This window comes from Corvus moneduloides, chromosome 4 (genome assembly GCF_009650955.1).
Source record: "Corvus moneduloides isolate bCorMon1 chromosome 4, bCorMon1.pri, whole genome shotgun sequence".
Lineage (NCBI taxonomy): Eukaryota > Metazoa > Chordata > Aves > Passeriformes > Corvidae > Corvus > Corvus moneduloides.
In genome coordinates this window covers 34,661,651-34,682,446 of record NC_045479.1, presented here as the reverse complement: position 1 = coordinate 34,682,446, position 20,796 = coordinate 34,661,651, and the positions used below count along the sequence as shown (strand labels likewise).

At 36.0% G+C, this 20,796-nt stretch overlaps 1 protein-coding gene across 10 annotated transcripts in view; it reads right to left on the bottom strand.

The window, feature by feature from the left end:
• The window catches only part of PPFIA2 (PTPRF interacting protein alpha 2), a 296,305-nt gene that overhangs the window by 182,837 nt on the left and 92,672 nt on the right, over window positions 1-20,796 (bottom strand). For 2 of the 10 annotated variants that reach the window (XM_032105302.1, XM_032105304.1), the window contains exon 1: window positions 16,208-16,623. The exons of 6 other annotated variants lie outside the window; for them this stretch is intronic. In XM_032105302.1, coding sequence (XP_031961193.1) covers window positions 16,208-16,288 — 81 coding nt within the window. In that variant the 5' untranslated portion in view covers window positions 16,289-16,623. Of the gene's footprint in view, window positions 1-16,207; window positions 16,624-20,796 lie in introns of those variants that run through there. 2 more of the 10 variants (XM_032105301.1, XM_032105305.1) reach the window with 2 other exon arrangements.

The following is a 20,796-nucleotide window of genomic DNA, read 5'->3' as shown; positions in this document are numbered from 1 at the left end:
ACTTTAGAAAAGTGAAAAATTACACTGAATTTCAGAAATAATATGTCTATTTTTTTTTCTTACAAACTTGAGTGAATTCCTTTAACCAAGCAGAAATCTTTGATTTTAATATCTGTCAAGATTAGACAAGATGTACAAAAATTGAAGTTTTCCTGTAAAATGTCTTCTTGATATTGACCCATATAGCACTTCTTTTTATCCAAAAAAAAGGATCATAGAGCACTTATAGGGCTGACAATTGTAATACATGGGGTTTTTCAAGCATACAATACCATTTTTTATTAAGTCAAGATTGAGCTCTTGATATGTAAACTTTGACATAATTAATTTTGTTCTGCTCTCTCAATTCTTGACAGATAGGATTACATCAAAACTATTTTGAAAATTAAGCAGACAAATTTCCTTCAGCAATGTAAGTAAAGTAAACATAACATAGAGACAGTATTCAAATTTGAAAGCAATTCTACTACAACTATAAATAAACAGTATTTTTACATGTATTAGTTAATGGAAGATGGATATAAAAACCAAAACTACCTCTCTTCTTCATTGGAAATGCCAGTCTTACTATGGTTATATGCACAACCCTTCATATAAAAATCAGTGAATGGCGTTTATTTCTGTATAAAAGAGTCATTTTACTAGGTCTATATCTTAATCACTAAAATAACATCAGGCAAGAAGGGATCATACATTGACACATCAAACCTTGCTACACAAAATTTTCATGAAGAATAATCTATTCCTCTTTAAATTTTCAATATGTAAAAACATGAGCTAAGTTTAAAAACAAACCAAATACTTACTGTAAGTAAATCGGATATGACCAAAAATCAGCACATAAAAAATTGGACATAAGCATCTTCAGTTGCTCATATAATCTTTGGAATAGGTACTTTTACCGTAGTTTATATCCTTTAATTGTACACAAAAAAAGGCTGGTGGATCTGAAAGGTTTAGAAGTCTGGTAGAGCTTCACGGTGCAGATACAGAATATCAAGTGAGATGAAGATTGCCCTGAAAGTGAAGGTAAAACTTATATTGGGAAAATGAGTGCTCAGAGGATCCCAAACCACCGAAAAAAGAAGGAAATCTGTATTTCCCTTGATCTTTAACCCAAATTTGTTTTTGAAAAGAGAAAAAATAGAATTGTGCCTTCGCTTAGCAAAAAATGTGTCTTAGCTGTGCTCACCCATTTATAAAATTTGTATAACCAAAATTATTTTAACTCTCACACATCACACACAAATACAGGTATGCACAGTAAATAAAATAATAACGTCAACAAGCCTGCTAGGTTTCTCTTGCCCACATAAATTCACTGCTGAATTCTCTGAAGAAGCTCAAACCTTAGTTTTTGTAAAATCTTCAGAGCTGTTAATTAAACCCTGTCAGGAAGTAATATAACGCTGTTATTTAGAAGAAATTAGGTGGAAGAAGATAATGGGTTTGACTCTCCATTCTTACACTGGTTTTGTGCAAATGTGAGGTGAAAATCAGAGCTAACATGACTGGTTTTCCCAAATATGGAGAACATATGGAATGAAAATGTTCTTATTCTTTCTTCTGTAGATTATACGATCCAGTCATACCATACTGTATATTCAGCTGCTATCTGAATATATATTTTTGTCATGTTCTATGAGATGATAAAATTACTGTAACTATATCAGAACTGTAAGTGGAATAACAGCAGACTAAATGGTGATAAAGCAGCTGGTACACAGAATGAGTGGGACTTAAATTTGAAAATATCCATATCCTTTTTGTGTGTGAGAGAAACATAATCCAATTTGTGACTTGGATCTCTGATGCTACAGCTGCCATAGGAAAGCTTCCAGCATATTCTTCAACCACACTACTCTGCACTTTAGCTTCTCAAGTTTGAAATGAATGCTAATTGTCTTGTTGGTAAAATCCTCTCTTTAATTAAAACAATACCTTTCTCTCAATTCTTCCTTTTACAAGAATGGTGATCTTCGAAAGAGCTAACTCCAGCCCTTTGCCCAGTTGCAGAGATCTAGGAGATTTGTTACATTTTTGTTTGGTGAAGAGGAAATTACCAGAAATTCTTTCATAAGTGCTGACTTGCCAGAAGCAAACACATTTGGTCTTGAATTATTGGTCAACACACCTCATTCCCTTGTTCTGGTTACCTCTGGGGAAAAATAGATGGACTAAATGTGGTTTTCAAATGTTACAAGTGCTTAATTACATACTAATCCAAATTGGTATCTGTTGCTTAATTGCAGATTTAGACTTAGATACAGTGGCATTCCTACTTTTCTAGTGAGAGCTGTGACCCAAAATAAAAGTCTCGACAGTATCTCCTTGTGCATCTGACCCTTGGCTTTTCACCTTACAGCTCTGTAATCCTTCTTCATTGATGGGTGATCAGCTAATACATTTTTTTCCTGAAACTGAAATCAAGTATTCAAAAGCAGTTTTCTGAAATCTGGCATTCTCAGAATGAATCACAGAGAGGAAACATGCAAGCAAACCTACCAGCTCTTACCATATGCTGACTTTCCCCAGCTTCTTTAAGGTCAGAGGTCTCTAAGAGGTAAAAGTCTTTAAGTGAAGTTTGCTTCACTTAGATAATAAATGAGAATGATGAGAAAGAATTGCCTGGACAGTCCATTGTTTTCTGGAGAAAAGGAAGGTAAACTCTCTCTCTGATCAGATTTCTATTACCTTACTCAGTGATATTCTAAAAGCAGTAAAAAAGCTGAGGAATAAAAAAGTTCTATTTATAGAGCTCCCAACTAGTCAGATAGCATGGGAAACAGATCCTGAAATATGCAAGCATTTCACATAAATCATATTCCTACCTACAGGATTAGAGGTGTGATAAAAGGCCAGCACACAAGGCTGGACTCCTTCCTGGACTCTATTTCAGTGACATATCAAGCACTTCAGCTGTAGCTCCACCCTGACATTAGAATTTCATTAGTTTATTATTTTACTCAGATGCCACAAAATAATCAGCCTTTGGCTGATTGTACATATGCAAAGCAAGACTAAATTGCCATACCCTCGAATTTGTCTGGAAAAACACAAAATATTTTATGAATAGTGTCAGTTATTAAATAATACTCAACACCATATTTAAGTGGTCTGTGACAGCTAACGACAGCTGCATAGATGTAAGAGCTCATGCTTTCTCAGAGATATTTTTAAACTCTGGCTGCTGGAATCCCTCAAAATTACAAAAAATCCCTCCTCCTTTTAAAAATTCTTTCAGTGCTCCAAAGATTTCTGATGCCCTGCCATTTGTAACAGATTCCAGTGCTGTATTTTCATAGTCAAATACATGTATATGCACACAAGCACATATTCAAATCCATGTATATATACTTGATTTATATATATTTACAGGGCAAAAAATAATCCAGTGAAAAAGTGACTGCATAGGTACTGCGAGAAAGATTTCTCAAGTGAATTTCTCAAATTTTGCAGGCTAAAGCTTTATCAAGATATTTCACAATAAATGTCAGAAAAAATCAATCTTTTGTAGTATCATCTCACAAACATGCTGGAAATACTGACCTACTTCATGTGCTTTACCATAAAATACAAAATATGTATTATTTAAAGAAATTCAGAGCTCTTGAAGGCATAAATGGATTAATTTACCATTGACATAGGAACTGTTCCAAAACACTTTTGTTGAAGTGTCACAACATCTTTAGGCACTTCATGGAAAAAAAACCCAAACCAATCAAACAATTAAAATAGACCATTCTTGCAGTGAAGGCAGAAAATATTTGAGAGCAGCAATGTTTCTCTATGCTACTAAGCCTAGTGACACTGCAAACGGAGCTACAGGTGCACCTGCAAATGCCACTTCTCTGAAAAAGTATCTGACACTTGATGGAATAACAACTTTACTGATTTCCCTTAACTGGACAGACATTTTTTAGCATAAACTAGGCAGATATCAAATTTATAATCAGACTTTAGTACTGTGAAGAGACATGGATGCTTATAGTAAAGGATTAGGAATAAATACCTGGAAATCAATGGTCTGTCGTAGAGACAGGGGATTTTTTTATTTTTCAGTGTCAGGGTCATTACTGAGTTAGTAAAATAAATTATTTTACAACAGAAATGGACAGCTAACTCATCCTTTTAATTTTTATTTTAAAAGTGACAAATAAGAATGTGAATTTTTCCACGAGCATTTTTTTTGAACTTCTGAACTGCCTTTTCTCCTTAAATGCTTAAAATACACCAAGTATAATATTGCTCTAATAAATCCCATCACAATTACTCTAGAGACAGAGTCACAGACCACACTGGAGTAATAATGATTTAATTTAGTAATTCTGATTGACTGAAAGAGTGCAAACTGCTCTTTCGCCAGAAAGCTTTTTGAAGAGATAAATTCTCACTACAGCCCACTGAACATCAAATGCAACCAGGATCAGGAGCTGGTGTTAGAGGCTGTAGTGTACATCAGATTTTCCTCTTTATACAGGAAAGCAAAGATCTGATGCAAATTGCAGCAAAATATAGACGATTGGGGGAATATATCTTTTCCCTTTATTTTCTATTTCTAGCAATCACATGTAAAAATTCTTACAGATAAACATTGCATTTGAATAGAAGATGCCTATATGAAGAGGGAAGGACATCTAAAAACTAGATAATCAAATGAAATCTTCCACTTGTGGAATAAAAAAGATTGTTATTTTACAAAGATTAGGGATTAAATTTGACACTAATACATTACTGATGTTTTCGTACTTCCAGAGGTTTAAGCTTCCCTCTAAAAATTGCCTTTGAGTGATAAAAAATCATAAATAATGGAAGGAGAGTTGGTTTCAGAGACCTGTTATGAATCTCCTCACAAGCCAAAAGTGAAAGAGAGGATGAAACTTTGCCTGAACCTCAAACTTGCAGTGGAGGTGGGCTGCTCAAAAGAGGGAATTCTACCATGTTCCCAGTCTCAGGAGATGAACATACACACTGCTGTCATCAGATGTACTGATGTGATTTATTTGAGACACAAAGGTCAATGTTGACAGCTTTACTTCAAGCAACAGATGTCTGTATATGTGTATTTAGTGTAAGTTACTAATTTCACTCTTTTGCTGAGCACAGTTTAGCAGATATTTAGCTTTATGCTTCACTGTTCATTACAGTGCTAGCCAATTTATCCAAGGTTTCAGGCCGACAGAGGCCACACTATTTTTTCAAACATTGCGAGATACAGAATCACAGAATCAACTAGGTTGGAAAAAACCTTTGAGATCATCAAGTCCAACCTATGACCTTGTCAACCAGACCATGGCACTGAGTGCCACATCCAGTCTTCCCATAAACACCTCCAGGGACAGTGACTCCACCACTTCCCTGAGCAGCCCATTCCAATGCCCACTCACCCTTTCTGTGAGGAACTTCTTCCTAACCTTCAGGTCCAACCTAAACCTCCCCTGGCACAGCTTAAGTCTGTGTCCTCTTGTCCTATTGCTGGTTGCCTGGGAGAAGAGACCAACCAAAGGAGGCTACAGCCTCCTTTCAGGTGGTTGTAGAGAGTGATGGGGTCTCCCCTGAGGCTTTTCTCCAGGTTAAACATCCCCAGCTCCTTCAGCTGCTCCTCTTAGGACTTGTGTTCCAGACCCTTCACCAGCCTTGTTGCCCTTTTCTGGACATGCTCCAGCATCTCGATGCCCTTCCTAAATTGAGGAGCCCAGCACTGGGCACAGCACTCAAGGTGTGGCCTCACCAGTGCTGAGTACAGGGAAAGAATCACTTCCCTGGTCCTGCTGGCCACAGAATTTGCCTTCTTGGCCACATGGGCACAGCTGGCTGTCCGCTGCTGTCACTCAGTACCCCCACGTCCCTTTCTGCCTGGCTGGTGTCCAGCCACTCTGTTCCAGCCTGTAGTGCTGCCTGGGGTTGTTGTGGCCCAAGTGCAGGACCCAGCACTTGGTCTTGTTGAACCTCATATCACTGGATTCAGCCCATGGATCCAGCCTGTGCAAGTCCTTCTGAAGAGCCTTCCTACCTTCCAGCAGATCAACACTCACACACAACTTGGCGTCGTCTGTGAATTTCCTAATGGTAGACTCAATCCCCTCATGCAGATCATCAATAAAGACATTAAATAGGACGGGGCCCAACGCTGATCCCTGAGGGAGGCCACCAGGGACTGTCCACCAACTGGATGTGGCACCAGTCACTGCTCCTTGGGCCCAGCCATCCAGCCAGTTCTTAACCCAGCAAAGGGTGCACTTGTCCAAGCCATGGGCTGCCAGCTTTTCCAGGAGTATATTATAGGAGATGGTGTCAAAGACTTTGCTGAAGTCCAGGTAGACAACATCCACAGCCTTCCCCTCATCCACCAGGTGGGCCACCTCATCATAAAAGGAGATCAGGTTGATCAGGCAGGACCTGCCCTCCTAAATCTATTCTGGCTGGGTCCAATCCCCTGGACGTCCTGTAGGTGCTGTGTGATTGCGCTCAAGATGATACATCAAAGCCGTCCACTGAGCCAATCTGAAATTCATGTTCCCAACCACACGAAACAGAGGTTCAATTACTAACCTGAAATAATTTTCTGTGTCTACTGCTAACATAAAAGTATGGCAAAGAAAAGCAGTTTCCATAACAATGCAAAAGAAATAGTTTTCTTTGTTTTATCAAAACTGTTCATTAATAGTTTTTCATTCCCTCAGAAATGTGAGATGCTAATAATAATTTTCTCCACATAATATTTATTTTTATAATAGAGTCCTAAGAAAACAATAAAACACTGCAAACAGCATGCATTGAAGAGATTCATCTAAAGTGAGTGTATGACATTAGAGAGTCAACATGGTCTTTATCAATATAGTTGTATTGACAAAGGTTAGCTCAACAGAGGGCAGCTTATGTTCCTGGGCTCCTTCAGAGAAATATGCTCACTCAGAACATGATTTGGGACTGACAAATCTTGGCCCTTATTCTGAAATGCTGTTTATCAGGTCCTGCCATTAGAGAAATCAAGTCTACATTAATGCTTCATTTTCTATCAGGCTGTCTGAAGCAGGATTCCCCATTGTCTCAACTCTGGTTTGCATCGTGATTTCATAGTGCCTGTACAGGGTATCTCCTGGACAAAATTGAATTGAAAGATGACCTGTGAGAGTGAATCTGATGCTTTCCATCCCATTGTGGATGTACAGCCTGAGGACCTGATGACCTATTCCAAAACAACTTCCCTGTGAATGATCCTCCTCTTTTGCTCTACATATTGACTTTTACTCTGCCACGCTACATACTAATGGAGACATAAACTCCAGAATCCAGATCAAGTTTCTTCCCTTACTCCTTTGTTTGGCTCAGAGCACCAACATATCCCTACATATAAGCTCACCCTCAGCACGTTTTCAGTGCTACTGACATCTGCTCACCACTCTTCACAAAGCTTTGCTCAGTGCCAGCCCTGTTGAGGTTGATGGTGTAGACAAAGTCATTCCTCACACTGTGCCACCACCATGTATGCAGAATACTTAATTAAAAATATAAATAAAAATTAATTCATACTTTGTTAGACCTAACAGTAGGAGTAACACATTTCATAGGAATAAACACTCTTAGTCATGCAGAACTGTAAAATTCCTCCTTGTGCAAAAATATCACAGAACACTTAAGTTTCCATGAATCATTAATTCTATTTCTTTCAGTGAAAATACTGAATCCGTATTCTTCTCATTAGTTTACATCTTTGAGTGAATCACAATTCAACTAAATTATGCCACCTGTCATTTTAAAACAATCCTAGCCTCATAGTCCTCCATAAATATTCTGCTAAGCATAACTGCCAACTGAATATTGAACTAGATGAGAATAGAAAAGGCAAAATAAAATTTATTTACTAAAATCACTACTGAAAAATTTAGGATTAAAAATCTTATGATGTGTACTAACACTATTGCATTCAAAATGAAAATACAACCTATAAATAAAGGTAAAATTATTTACTTTAATGCTTCTATCACAGTAATTTCCCCAAAACAGACATATCTGCAGACATAGTTCGTCATAAGTTCCTCAGCAAAAACTTAATTCACATCTCAAAGTATTTAAAACCATTAAAATCACATAAGCACTTTGTTGCTTGCCTTCGATCATAGGACAGTTCAACATGCCAAGTATTTTGTGTTTTCTGCCTTCACCTGCTTTCTTTCCTTGCTTTAAGACAGATGTAAGTAAAAGAAGAAATTTTCAGGTAGATCACTCACTTTTCAACATCATCAGCTGATGCTGTTGATAGTGAATAGATTATGAGCATCAGGCAGGCCACAAATCCTCTTGCCTTACAAATTTCTAAACAATGTATAAAAGAACCTTGAGGACAAAGTGCGTTATATAAATAAAATTAATACTGTGCTAGGATGGTAGTGTCCCCTACTTGGTCCAATGTGTAGCAAATCAAGAAGAAGAAGGCAGTATGATCTAGATCTGAAACAACTACTAGGAATATATTTGAAATGTACAACGAAATAAGCCAATTACTTACACTCTCCTCTCAGGCAGGGATGGGAATGTTTCATCAGTGCTGCATAGCAAGATTGGTAATATTCATCAAGGGAAAAACCATGCCATTCCCAAAAGATTATCATCGCAATTTATACAGGATGTTCAGGACATTCATCCATATAGAAACAGTCTGTGCTGTCTCAGAACAGACTATGCCTATATTGTTCTGGTTTTCCTTATAAAGAAAGCTTATTATCTGAAACTCTATACAGCTTGTATTCAGTTGGGCCAACCAATATCAAACCAACACACACCGATGTGTAGTCACCCTTAGTATCCTTACTAGTCTGGAAAGCACCAGTACATTTCTTTATTTTCCATGCAAATTACGGTAAAATAATCCAACACTGAAAGCTCTTCTGAAATTGAGCCAGAAACATGGTTTCTAGCTATGATTCAGAAACCGTACCATGATCCTATTTCTGGAATAGGAGGAAAGCACTCCTATTGCTATTCCTCCTACTGGCCCCCTGCTTTTATTGGTCACATCCACTCAGCTGCAAAAGAAGCAGCAGCTCTGGTTTAGCTCCAGTGCTTCTGGAAGAAAAAAGAAAGCTACTTTCTGACTCTACCTCATTACATTGCAAAGTAGAAGTGGCCACACTCTACATGATAGGAATTCCACATAGGAAAATTGCATTGGCTGCTCTGTTTGGTTAATGTTCAGTTTCAACAAATGAAAAAATGGTATTTTGTGGAAAAAAATTGTTTTTATGGCAAGCAAAAGCAAAATCTACATGAATATTTACTTAAGACATGAAGACTTTAAGCTCTATCTTTCTATTTTGTTGTATGTAGGTATTTAAAGATCCTGTATTGTTATTCTTCACTTACTCTAATTATCATATTTTTTAAGTAAGCAATATAATTTACTAAGTCTCTACAACTGAAAAATACTATAGACAGTTCTGTGCTCAAGTACTTTCTTAGTTGGTTTGAGTTTTTATTTGAAAGCATGTGTATATGTACATGCATACAGTTAGTTTTGATTGGAGGCTTTTGGCAAGAAGGATTAGTTTTCCTGATTTCCACTACCGAATTCATGGTAATTAGGCTTATCTTAGAACCATAATGGTTCTAAGGTTTTCCTTAAGCAACCTGTGTTTCTACCCAGAGGAGGATGCAAAAGTTACCTATAGATCAAAACTATCAGTTAATATTCAGTCAAGTCACCCTTCCCAGTTCACTGCATGCAGAGCAGATTCATAAAAACTATCAGACCATTTTATTGACCAGCTGGAAAAACAAAATACGGAAAATATGGAGCCATGTAACACTACTGATTTTTAAGCAGGAAGAGGGTATGTGGTGGTGCAGCCACACAGATGGGGCAGCTCTCAGCCCAATTCCAGCTAAAAATCAGAAGCCAACCAGAAAACAAGTAGCTTTTCAGAGGTGGTCTGTGTGACATATGTGTGGATTGTGGTTAAAACATTGTCTTTCATGAGCTCTGGTGGCCCAAATTACAATTCTCTGGCACAACAGAATTATGCAAAAAGAAAAACCTGTTTCTTGTGCAAACAAAATTATTTCTCCAGATACCCAAGGCACATTAAATACTTTACAGTAACACAGTTTTAATGCGTTTTAGATGAACACTTCAACAATGTTCTTATTTTCCTGTCAGACTGAATAATTCTGTTCCACTTTTGGAGTCCAACTGCCACATTCTCACCAACTTAGTAAAATGATTAAACCTATTAATTGTCAATGTAGCGAACTAATTAACAAACACTCACAGACTCCCTTCTAAAAATAATTCTACAAGATTAAAATTATTGTAAGTTTATTTGGCATAGCATGTTTTCATGTATAAAATTTTCAAATATTTCTCCTTCAAAATTTTATAGTTATGTACTGAGAAATTCATATTTTTGGTTACTGCCAGAATAACACCACATTAACATGTCAGTATTTGAGCAGAAAAGCTCTAAGTTTGTTCTCACCAAACAGCAAATAAAAATACGTATCACAGAATAATAGAAGTAAATAAAAGGAAATAACACTAACTTATAACGTGAGACCAACCTTTATTGCCATTAGTCATTTATTTCTGAATAAAAGAGCCTGTAAGCATATTTCTCACAGCACTCCTCTGAAATTCCTAAATTCCAAAATTATATAAAACCCACTTATAAAGCTATAAATATTTCTGAGGTATTTGCAATGCAAATCACTTTATTATTGTCTCCTGCCTTTGACACTGCCCATATTTTTTAAAGATTTTTTTTTGCTACACAGTAAAGCCCTGGTCCAGCATTACTATTTTCTGCCACTGTTAACATGTCAGAGGTCTCTAAAAACTACTTCACTGTCAGCCTTTCTGCCACTGTTATTTATATTCACTAACACAGCTTTCAAAACTGCTGAAGTCCACAGCAACCCGCACGATCTGCACCACAACTTCTTCCACACCAACGCAGTTACTCAGTGGACACCTGTCAAAGCTGGCCTTCCAGTGATGTTCACTACCATTACTGATACAAGTTACCAACTGGCTGTGGACTTGCAGCTTTCGCAAAGGTGATACCCTTAGGACTTTTACATGATGATTCTGAAAAAAATGTACTGTGCTCGTGCCATAAATAAGAACAGAAAATCTTTATTTAGGCAAAACTATGGGAGAAATCTCACACCTGGCAGAGGGTTGGTGGAAGGAGCTGCCCACATAGTCAGCTGAAGGTCAAGGTAAGATCAGATTCCACGGTTCTCCCATGGATGAGGTGACACAGGTCTGAAAGTATACACAGGTTTTTGGCTCTCTTCTGCATGTTATATGTGGCGCATTTTCTACATGTGCAGTTAAAGTCTGCATAGAGTAGGAACAGACACATCCAATTTTACAAGAATTTTGTTGTGGTATGAGTGGTGAGATACAAGGTGACTATTAACCCCTCTCCATCACCTGGAATAAACATATTTTTTTCATAGCACTGGGTAATTTCTGCAAAGAAATTTAAAAGGTGTTTTCTTTGATACTAAATGATATTGCACTGAAATATGTGAAGTAACAAAATAATTGAAAAGTTATGGCCTACTAAACAAGAGTGGCATGGCGTCCCTACTGACTGTATGCTAACAAGTACAACTACGAATTCTGACAAGATATTATCTCTTATAGAAGTGCCTTTTTCTTTCATTTACTATTTTCATATAAGATACATAAAAGAAAATAGAATTACTAAAACAGAAAGTATAAAACAGAAGTTCTGGGTAGGTGTACAGATGATTTAAATTATTAATATAGATAATAATAGGAAAATTAATGAGTATATGCAGCATTTCTTACAGAATATGGGGGGGTTTTCCAGAGAGCTCAAAGCACATTGGGTACCAGAAAGTAACATTTTTACTTGCTTTCTGTTAATTCACTGTCACTTAGTAACTTTTAGTTGCTAAGAAATAACAGCCAGCACAAATCAGTATAATGTTAATAGATATGTATGTATAGAAATGTTCCCAGTTTCCCAGTAACCCAGCTGCACACCTTTGATCAGCAATACACTTTTACAGTACTTCATAGTATATTTACAATTTTATGTCACATGAATATTTTAGGATTTCTCTGCAGGTTTTGTAAGAAGGCAATTTTATTTCTTTATGGAACTTCTGATCATCAGGTAACTTTAAAAAATTGTTTAATCTCCCAAGTTTTCAGAAAAGACCAGCCCTTACTTCACTACTCCTTAGCAAAAAGGAGTACACTCTAGTTGTCCTAGGAGTGCATTTATAAACCACAAATCTCATCTGACTATAAAATGGGTTAGTATTGCTTCCAAGTCTTTAAAAGTTTGTGGTTAAGATTTACAGAAACTGTTACTATATATTGCAGATTTCAAAACTAAAGATTCAGCTGGATCCATGACATCTCATGTACTGCAGCAATTTGAGGATGTTTTTTCTCTCTCTACTGCACGTGCCTAGTTCCTAAGTTGGAACCTATTGGCAACTCCTTTTACTTTCCGTTTAGGTCTGTGCTTAGCTCTGGGCTTAAAATGTGTGCTTAGCTTAACAACTGAAATTTGCAAGAGCTAAAATACTGTTCATAGATACTGAAAGAGAAAAAAGACTTTTCCAATTCAAATTCTGTTGAAATAAACATCATGTACAATGTGAAGATACTTTGTATGTTCAGAAGTTTTGCATGTTCACGTGCTACTGTATACAACCAATTTAAGAAAACAAAAAATATTTACTGGATATGTTAAAGACTAACATAATCTTAAGTTGCTTTTAAATGACCAAAGCAGTATTAGACAACTTCCAGAAACAAAATCTGAAATTCCAAAATTAAGTTCCTTTGTGCTTTCATAATAAAAGGAACAACCCTCAAGGCCCCAGTAAAAACAGATCGAATAGAAATACTCTTCCAGTGAACTAATGTTTCCAGTACCACAACCAATAATCAAGTTAAACACATCTCCTTTCTAAGCCAAAATTTTCCACCTGTATCATTATTATATGCAAATAGCCATTAAATACAGCAAAGTACAAGCAGAGAGCAAGGCAATGTTACCACTTTAATTTTGCTGTTTTACAATATTCATGAAAGATGTTCACTATGGGACTGCTGGGAAACTAAATGATCCACCTCAAGCAGCAGAAATACTATCTTTTTATCAAGTTCAAATGCAAAACTAAAGAAAAATCACTGCTTTCTGTTATATAGCTGCAGAAGTCTGTCTAGGTTTGCACAAGTAAATTGAGATGAAACTCAGATATTGAAATACAAAGCACTAAATTTTGGTATTGCCCTTGTTATTTTAAAATTAAACCTTGCTCATAACAGCATTATAACTCCTCCCTTTCAGACAATACATACCTTCTCTATAAAAGCTCCTCTCATATAGTTTTCTATTTTTATTACTTTAATGAAGCACAGTCTAAGAATCAAAGCTTAAGCTTTGAATTATAGCAGCTGGTTCAGGAAATACACTGAACCAAATAATTTTTTTAACGTTTGCAGCGTTTCAGGACAAATTTCCTGAGCAGAACCATGGTACCGGAATATCATAGCTTCTAGATAGTCTCAGGTACTGATGTAATTAAGGGCAGACATTGGAGCATCAAGAATCTTCAGACAGTTAGTCTGTCAAACAGTAACTATGATTATCCCTAGCCCAAGTGCTTTGCTAGGTGCATCCTTGTATGGCCAGTCTGATTCCTTGGCCAGTAGAATCCAGCTCGGTCTTATTTCCTGAGGAATCAGTGAAATGCTGATAATGAAGTTACAACTTGTACACAAGCTTTTTGCTTCTTTCAGTACCATTTCCATTGCTGAAAGAATTAATATGTTCTGTTATTGAATCAATGCACAGTTAAATCAACTGTTTAATCATTACAACAGTGTTCAATGAAATCAGTAGCTTAATCACTCATTGTCCTCCATCAATCCACGTTCAGTCCCTCATCTCACAATTTTTGTACTTGTTCTGGTTTGGACATGCTAGACATTGCTTTTGCTAAGATTATTTTCACACATTTAGGTTAAATACCAGTGTGCATATTTCAAATTAAGAACCATTAACCTGTCTCAAAACTTTGCAAGCTATTTAAACAAAAGAGATTCTCTGTCTCAAAGAGATTCAATGTAACACATAGAAACAATAAAATAGGTAGGAAAGCTAAAGGTGAAAGTACTTTAAAACAGATCAAAAAAAGTAATGAGAATCATATGAAGTCCTTCTCAGCAATTATTACATTTGTAAGCAAAGACTGAAGTAAATCAAGAGGGAAAGAGAAGGTAGTGCAAACATGGTGGTCAAAAGATAGGAAACAAGGAACAATGAAGCCAAGACAAGAACTGGAAAGTTGCTTCACATCACTTTATATTGCACATATATAATTAAATAAATGGGCGAAAATTTGAAAAAGGACAGCACAGGACAATACAGGCTCTCTTTGGTTAATTTTTTTTTTTTTTTTTTTTTTAATTTTCAGGGATTCTTTTAGCACTGATAACACCAAGCTGTTCTAGAACACAAACACATACTGTCCAGAATTATCAGCTTTACATTCCAAGGTCATTTAACCCTACATTGTTCATTAAAGTATCCAGGATGTAACAGGAAATTTAGTTCTAAGTTCCTTTTATTTAGTGACCCCTTAATTCAAAAATCTGAGGAAGAAATAATTTTGAAAAGAGAATTTTTTGTGGCTGGGATAATGTCTACTGTAATCACAGTGATGGCCAGTAGCAATAATACATATTGTCAAAAACATATATACTTAATCACTAGCACTTTCATAAAGTACCACAAAATAATATATTCAGTTTGGTATCACAACCAAGCATCCTAATTTTTGTGACTTTTTCAACTTGACATATTCAGAAAGAATACCTGCCATCAGGAACTGTGTTTAAGAGCATAGCTACAGGAGGCTGTACAGAATATTTAGATGTCAGGTTGTGAAAAAAGTAGTCATGCTGTAGAGGAACAGGCCTGGGGCACTCATGTCTCTGAATCACTGCCAGGATCAGCAGATCGTCACTGCTAGGAGGATGCCATTCTTTCTGCACAGCCCTCAACTACTATTTGAGATCACTGTAAGAAGGGCAAGACAGTACAATTAAAAACAACGGATTTAAAAGAAGACAAGAATGAAATGCAGTTATTGGACCGAAAGAATGCTGTACCTGGATTTTGTGACAGAAGTTTGCCACGCATTTTATAAGCAACTTTTATGATCATCTTTGCTTCAGATTGCTTGTTCTGGTTGTATACACAGGGTTTATTACATATTAAAGAATCCCTCTACAATCGCGGAAGTAATGAGAAAGACAAACCTGCTAGGCAATTAGGAACAGGAAGGATATTTAAATCCTAACTCTGTCAGAGGCTGAGCTGAAAAATCTGTTGCCACTTTAAGTAGTGGAGTGTTTGATTTGCCCTGCAGGGCCGAAGTGCTGTAAGGACCATCTGGGGCAGGGGTGTGTGTAAGGGATTTTTTATTATTGTTAAATCTTAATGTAGGATTACATAGTTTTTCAGAACCAAGGTACTGAAGATTAGTTATAATGAAATGCTACTGAAAGATGGTTGTAATTAGATTGGCTTGCAATTAAGATACAGAGCATATAATACATTCTTACCTTTAGCTAAGCACCAGTTTATTTACCTGGATGAGGCAAAACTTGGCTTAAAATCAAGACCCTTAATTGGTAGGATTACCAATAGATTCTGCTGTTTTATCGATGGCATATGTATGATTACTATTCACAGGAATCAAATTAGCATCAGATAGCATGAAATTACATTCAGGATTAATATTAAAAAATCCAGACAGGTACAACAGACAAAGTTTTTAAAATATATTTTGTATAACCTGAGTTTGGAATTTCTGGTAATTTCAACAGAGTGTTTATCTGAGCTAAACAGAAAGACAGTGTGGGTCCATGTAAGAAACTATAAATCTAAATAATTACAAGATTATACTATTATTGGAAAACACAAACAATAGCAAAATCATAATGAATGTAATTTTGTGTTAGTATAGGGGCAGCTACATGCTGATCTTTTTAAGGCAGCAAACTTACTCTGATAATATTGATTTCTTACATTTTTTCTCCTACCTATACAAAACTAATGAATACATAAGCTTCTTAACATATTAGCTACTCTTACTCAAAGTTTACCTATCATTTAAAATCCTTTCAGCTTCATTAAAGTTCACTTACCTGAAAAGTATAAAACCGGGTCCCATTAGGAGGATGTACTTTAGGAGAGGCAGAGACAGTGTTCATATCCGAGAATATCATTTCTGGTGACACACAATACAATCCACAGAGAGCTACAGATGCAGAGCAGAGTGCTAAGCTCGGAGACAAATCCTTTTATACATTTAGGGAGGCAATTGGACAAAATTCAGTCTGCCCCATCCGTTCAGATGTACAGTGACAGTGCTTTGAATTCCTCACTCCTGCATCTGTGAGCTAAACTGTAAGGTCATTGCTCCCTGACCTCTAGCTCAGCTAGTCCGTTGTAATATGCACGATGAATAAAAATTAGAAATGCCAAAGAAAAGAGAGCCAGAGCCTACAATACATGGAGCTTGTGCAGATTCTGGCAACGCTTTGGACCTGCCCATCTGTTCTCAGTGATAATCACCTCCCTCCACCACAGCCTTGCAAAGTGATTATGCTAAGCATCCCAGTTAACCAATAAAACACAGTTTCATTTCAAGCAAGCATGCACAGTGAAAAACAGAGGACCTCTTCTGACTAACCTGAAGCATGCCTCATGTTCAGTTTATAGCTGTACTTGATAACAATGATAATTTTATCATTTCAGTTGCTGACAGCTGTGCTAACACATACAACTTGCTTTAAATAACACAAAGGTGGCATTTTTTGTCGTTTTGACTGTCTTGTCTAGAAAAAGAAAGAAGCTGTGTACTGCTCTCCAAATTAGTATTTTTTACATTTCTTAATTTTTGGTGCTACTTTTGGGGAGAAAAAAATATTTGTGAGTCTGTTTACAGAGCTATAGTCAGTTTAAATATAATACACATTATAAGCGTCTCTTTTCTCATTCTTTTCTCTTTTTTTCTCATCTTCAGTCTGAATCTCTATTGAAGAAAGGTTTACCTAACATTGCTAAGTATAAGGTTGGAATTTTATTCTGAGCCCTATTGTGCTTAACAAAGCTACAGACCTACAGCTTAGTTCATTAGTTATACACAAAACGTTTTAAAGAAGTTATTTTTTAAGGCTGATAATACTTGTGAACAACTGCACTGCACATTCAAAAAGCATTCATCGCATCTTTTTCATCAAATGCAGATAATTTGAACTACATTAAGACGATAAAGAAAGTAATATTCTAAGAACTTGACACCTTTTAGCAACAAAAAATAAGTGTTCAATTTCCAAAAATTGAAAACCAGGGTTTCAGAAAAGGGTAAAATTGTGAAGTGGTTGCAAAACTAACTTTGCATATTCTGTCAAGCACTTTTATTTTATTCACAAGGTTTAAAAGAGGCAGAAAAACCACTTAAGAAATGGTACTTTTAAAAGGAACTTGTCAAAATTCTAAAAGCCTGGTGAGTTGCCAGGCTATGTTTTTTATTCTGTTTTATCTTAATGCTTTTAGCAATAGGAGATAATGCAGCTTCTAAAGTAAAATGACTATGAAAGGAGTTGGGAAAGATGCAGAGATGTCTGTCTGTTTAAATGTGTATGTCAGAGTGGTGCATACTGCAATAATCGTATTTTGTAAGCCAAAGTGAAAAAAATCTTCTTAGATCCTACTCATATCTAGCAATTTCTTATAATTACCATGATACGGCTTCTATAACATTTACAGAATGAAAGCAAAACTACTGTCTGGAACATTTTCTTAAGATCTAGATTTCAGTGTATTCTCCCCTCTTTGATTTCTCTTCCAGAAGATCTAGATGCTTGCATTAGCAAAGAGGCCCCTCAACTGGTCAAGTGAAAGATACCAGTTTGTTGATAATCTCAGAATCTTTTGTTATGAGCGGATACTTTCTTCTTTATAATACGCCTACCAAACGTGCTGTTTCTCCACAGTGCAATAAATAGTTTCTTTTATGGATATTTAAAATGGTTTGCCCTGAAAGATTAAAGAAATTTACATCTTAGTTTCCTCACCAAATGCATAATTTGAAGAATTCATGTGCAAAATCCCACATACATTCCTCCAATAGTTAAGTACTTTCACTACTCAGTAACTGTACCTATTAGCTTGAACTTCTCTTGCTTCAACTTTCATAACTTTCAAACCTTGTTTCTACCAGGAATATAGAAAACTCAGTTCATTTTCTCATACTGGCATGTGCTAAATCTTAAACTAGTACACTCATACTTAAATCTAACTGCTCTAGTAACAGTTGCAATAATGCCTTTCATGATCATAACATTATTGCAGCATTTAGACTTGCTAGTTCCCTATTTGTTCCTCTAGGACTGCACATCTTTTAGCTGTAGCCTTCCACTGGGAGCTCTTACTGGGATCACTGTTCACCATAACTTGGCTGCCTCTTATAATAAAAATGCTTTTGAAAATATTGTTCCTGATCTTTTATCTGTTGTTTTGGCTTTCCCGCCTAGGTGAAGAAATTTGCACTTTAAAAACCTACCAACAATGCCACCAAAAAAAAAAAAACAATAGCCCCACCACTCCTGCATTTATGTCAAACATATTGAATCAGTAAAAACCTATCTAATAAGTATAGAACTGGAGAGAAGACATGGCATTGTAACTGTTGTTCTAATTCTCCACTAACTTCAACCTTGTGGGGAAAGGTAATGACTATGACTTTTTTCTACCACACTGCAATACAGGCAACATCGTGTTCTTGTAGGATCCTCATGGAATCAGAATGTCATTTTGGTTTAATACTCAAAATAGATTGAAACCATTTGTTTACAACAGTTTTTTTCTGAAAAATATGAAACTAACCTCTTGCCAGGAAGCAATTAGAGCACAGGTAAATTCAGTAAAGCATGAACTGATGCATGGCAGAATGAGTGTTCACAATTACAGAAAGAGTCACATTTCAGAAAAGCCAGCAGCTCCAAATTTGGGATTCAGCAATCTCTTCGGAACAAGGAGCTGGAACCAGGTCTTCCATGTCTAATTGAATGCAACAACGACTAAAGAGAGTATCAAGCTGGAACTGAAGGAAACTGAAGAGACCCAACAGGACAAATGGAGAAACACACCCAAAGACCATGACTAGAGCTCAGTGGTAGAAGTACTTACAATAAATGCAATCCCCATTCAAGTATTTGCTCCATGAATCTTCCAAGTAATGATTTAATTATTCCATGAAGTGAGACTTATAGTGGAGGAAAAAAAAAATCTAAATGAAAAGTTCTATGTGTTTAAAAGTATGAGATATGGCAATGCTTCTATGATGGCTTTAGTTCCAGTTACTTTTGAATGTATGAGTTATCAAGCTCTGAATCTATATCATATGAATTATGTTGAACTTTACATTTTATTTAGATACTACTCTCCAAAATTTTCAGTGAGATTATTTATTTATTTATTTTAAGTTGGCGTTTTTATGCGTAGCCTATCATTTTTATAAAAAAAACCAAGATATGTTATGTAGAGATACATATATATTAAAAAACCCAGTAAATTATGCATCAAAAAGGAAGGCATATATTTGTGTATATGAGATGATTATGTAAAGTACTTTGAAAATTCAGGGACACTAATACAAACCCTTCTATTTCTGACTGCAGAGACAAGATGCGCTTTTTTAAATTGACAAACACACTTAGCTTTTTAATGTGCTAGTGCTTGTGACATATAGTTTCTCTTCGCAATATGTAGTGCAATAGAAAGCAGATGTTTTGAGTTAAGATTTAAATCACCAGCTCTAATTGAGTTAGGTGAGTAATTATCCAGAAACATGGACTTTATATCACATATTATTCTCATTTCTGTCTCTATCAGGGAAAACGAAGTTAAAGAAACATGCCTTCCTCCAGGAGCAGTGTGAGTGTGTGATTTTCAGAACATTAGAGAGCTTTCACATTAAACCTCTAGACTTTATCACTTCTACTTCACAGACTCAGAGAATCATTACTAATCTTCCAATATTGACAACACTGTACTTGAACTGGTGTTTCTTTATCATCTTCTGTTGTAGACATCAAAATAGCAGGAGTATCATATGATAAGTTACTCATCTGGCTTAAAATATCCTGATTTTGATTTAAACTGAAAAATATTAATGTTTAGAGAGTTCTGGTTTCCAACTATTAATGGCTGGAAATGATGGTAAACCTTTACCACAGTTCAGACAAAAGATATTCAAATTGCATATCACATTTCAATGACTATCTTCATGAAGTCACACATGAAATCTAATTGTTCTTCATATCCAAATTTATTTACAATTCCTTTCAGCTTATTTAATGAAGCTCTATGCCAAAATTATTTCTTTTTTTCCCCCATCAACAAAGCAACACAAAACCAAAATCTGACTAATATACTTTAAAGAATGTATAAAACTCACACATATTGAGTTTCAGAAACTAACCATTCCCAGCTGGCATAGCTCCCAGAAAGCAAAGTGGGAGAATTAAAGACAATGAAACCTAGTACAAGGAAGTTCTTGCTCCCTTTCAGGCTTCTAGCCAAAAAATCCTTACAGAATTTAAAACTGGTAGAAACAGATCAGCTTATCTTGTTGATAAGTAAAGACTGTTTTTCATCTTGTCTCTGTAATTAAGAGCCAATTATCAACATTTCCATCACTGGTCTTTGTCTTTTGAGTATGCAAATA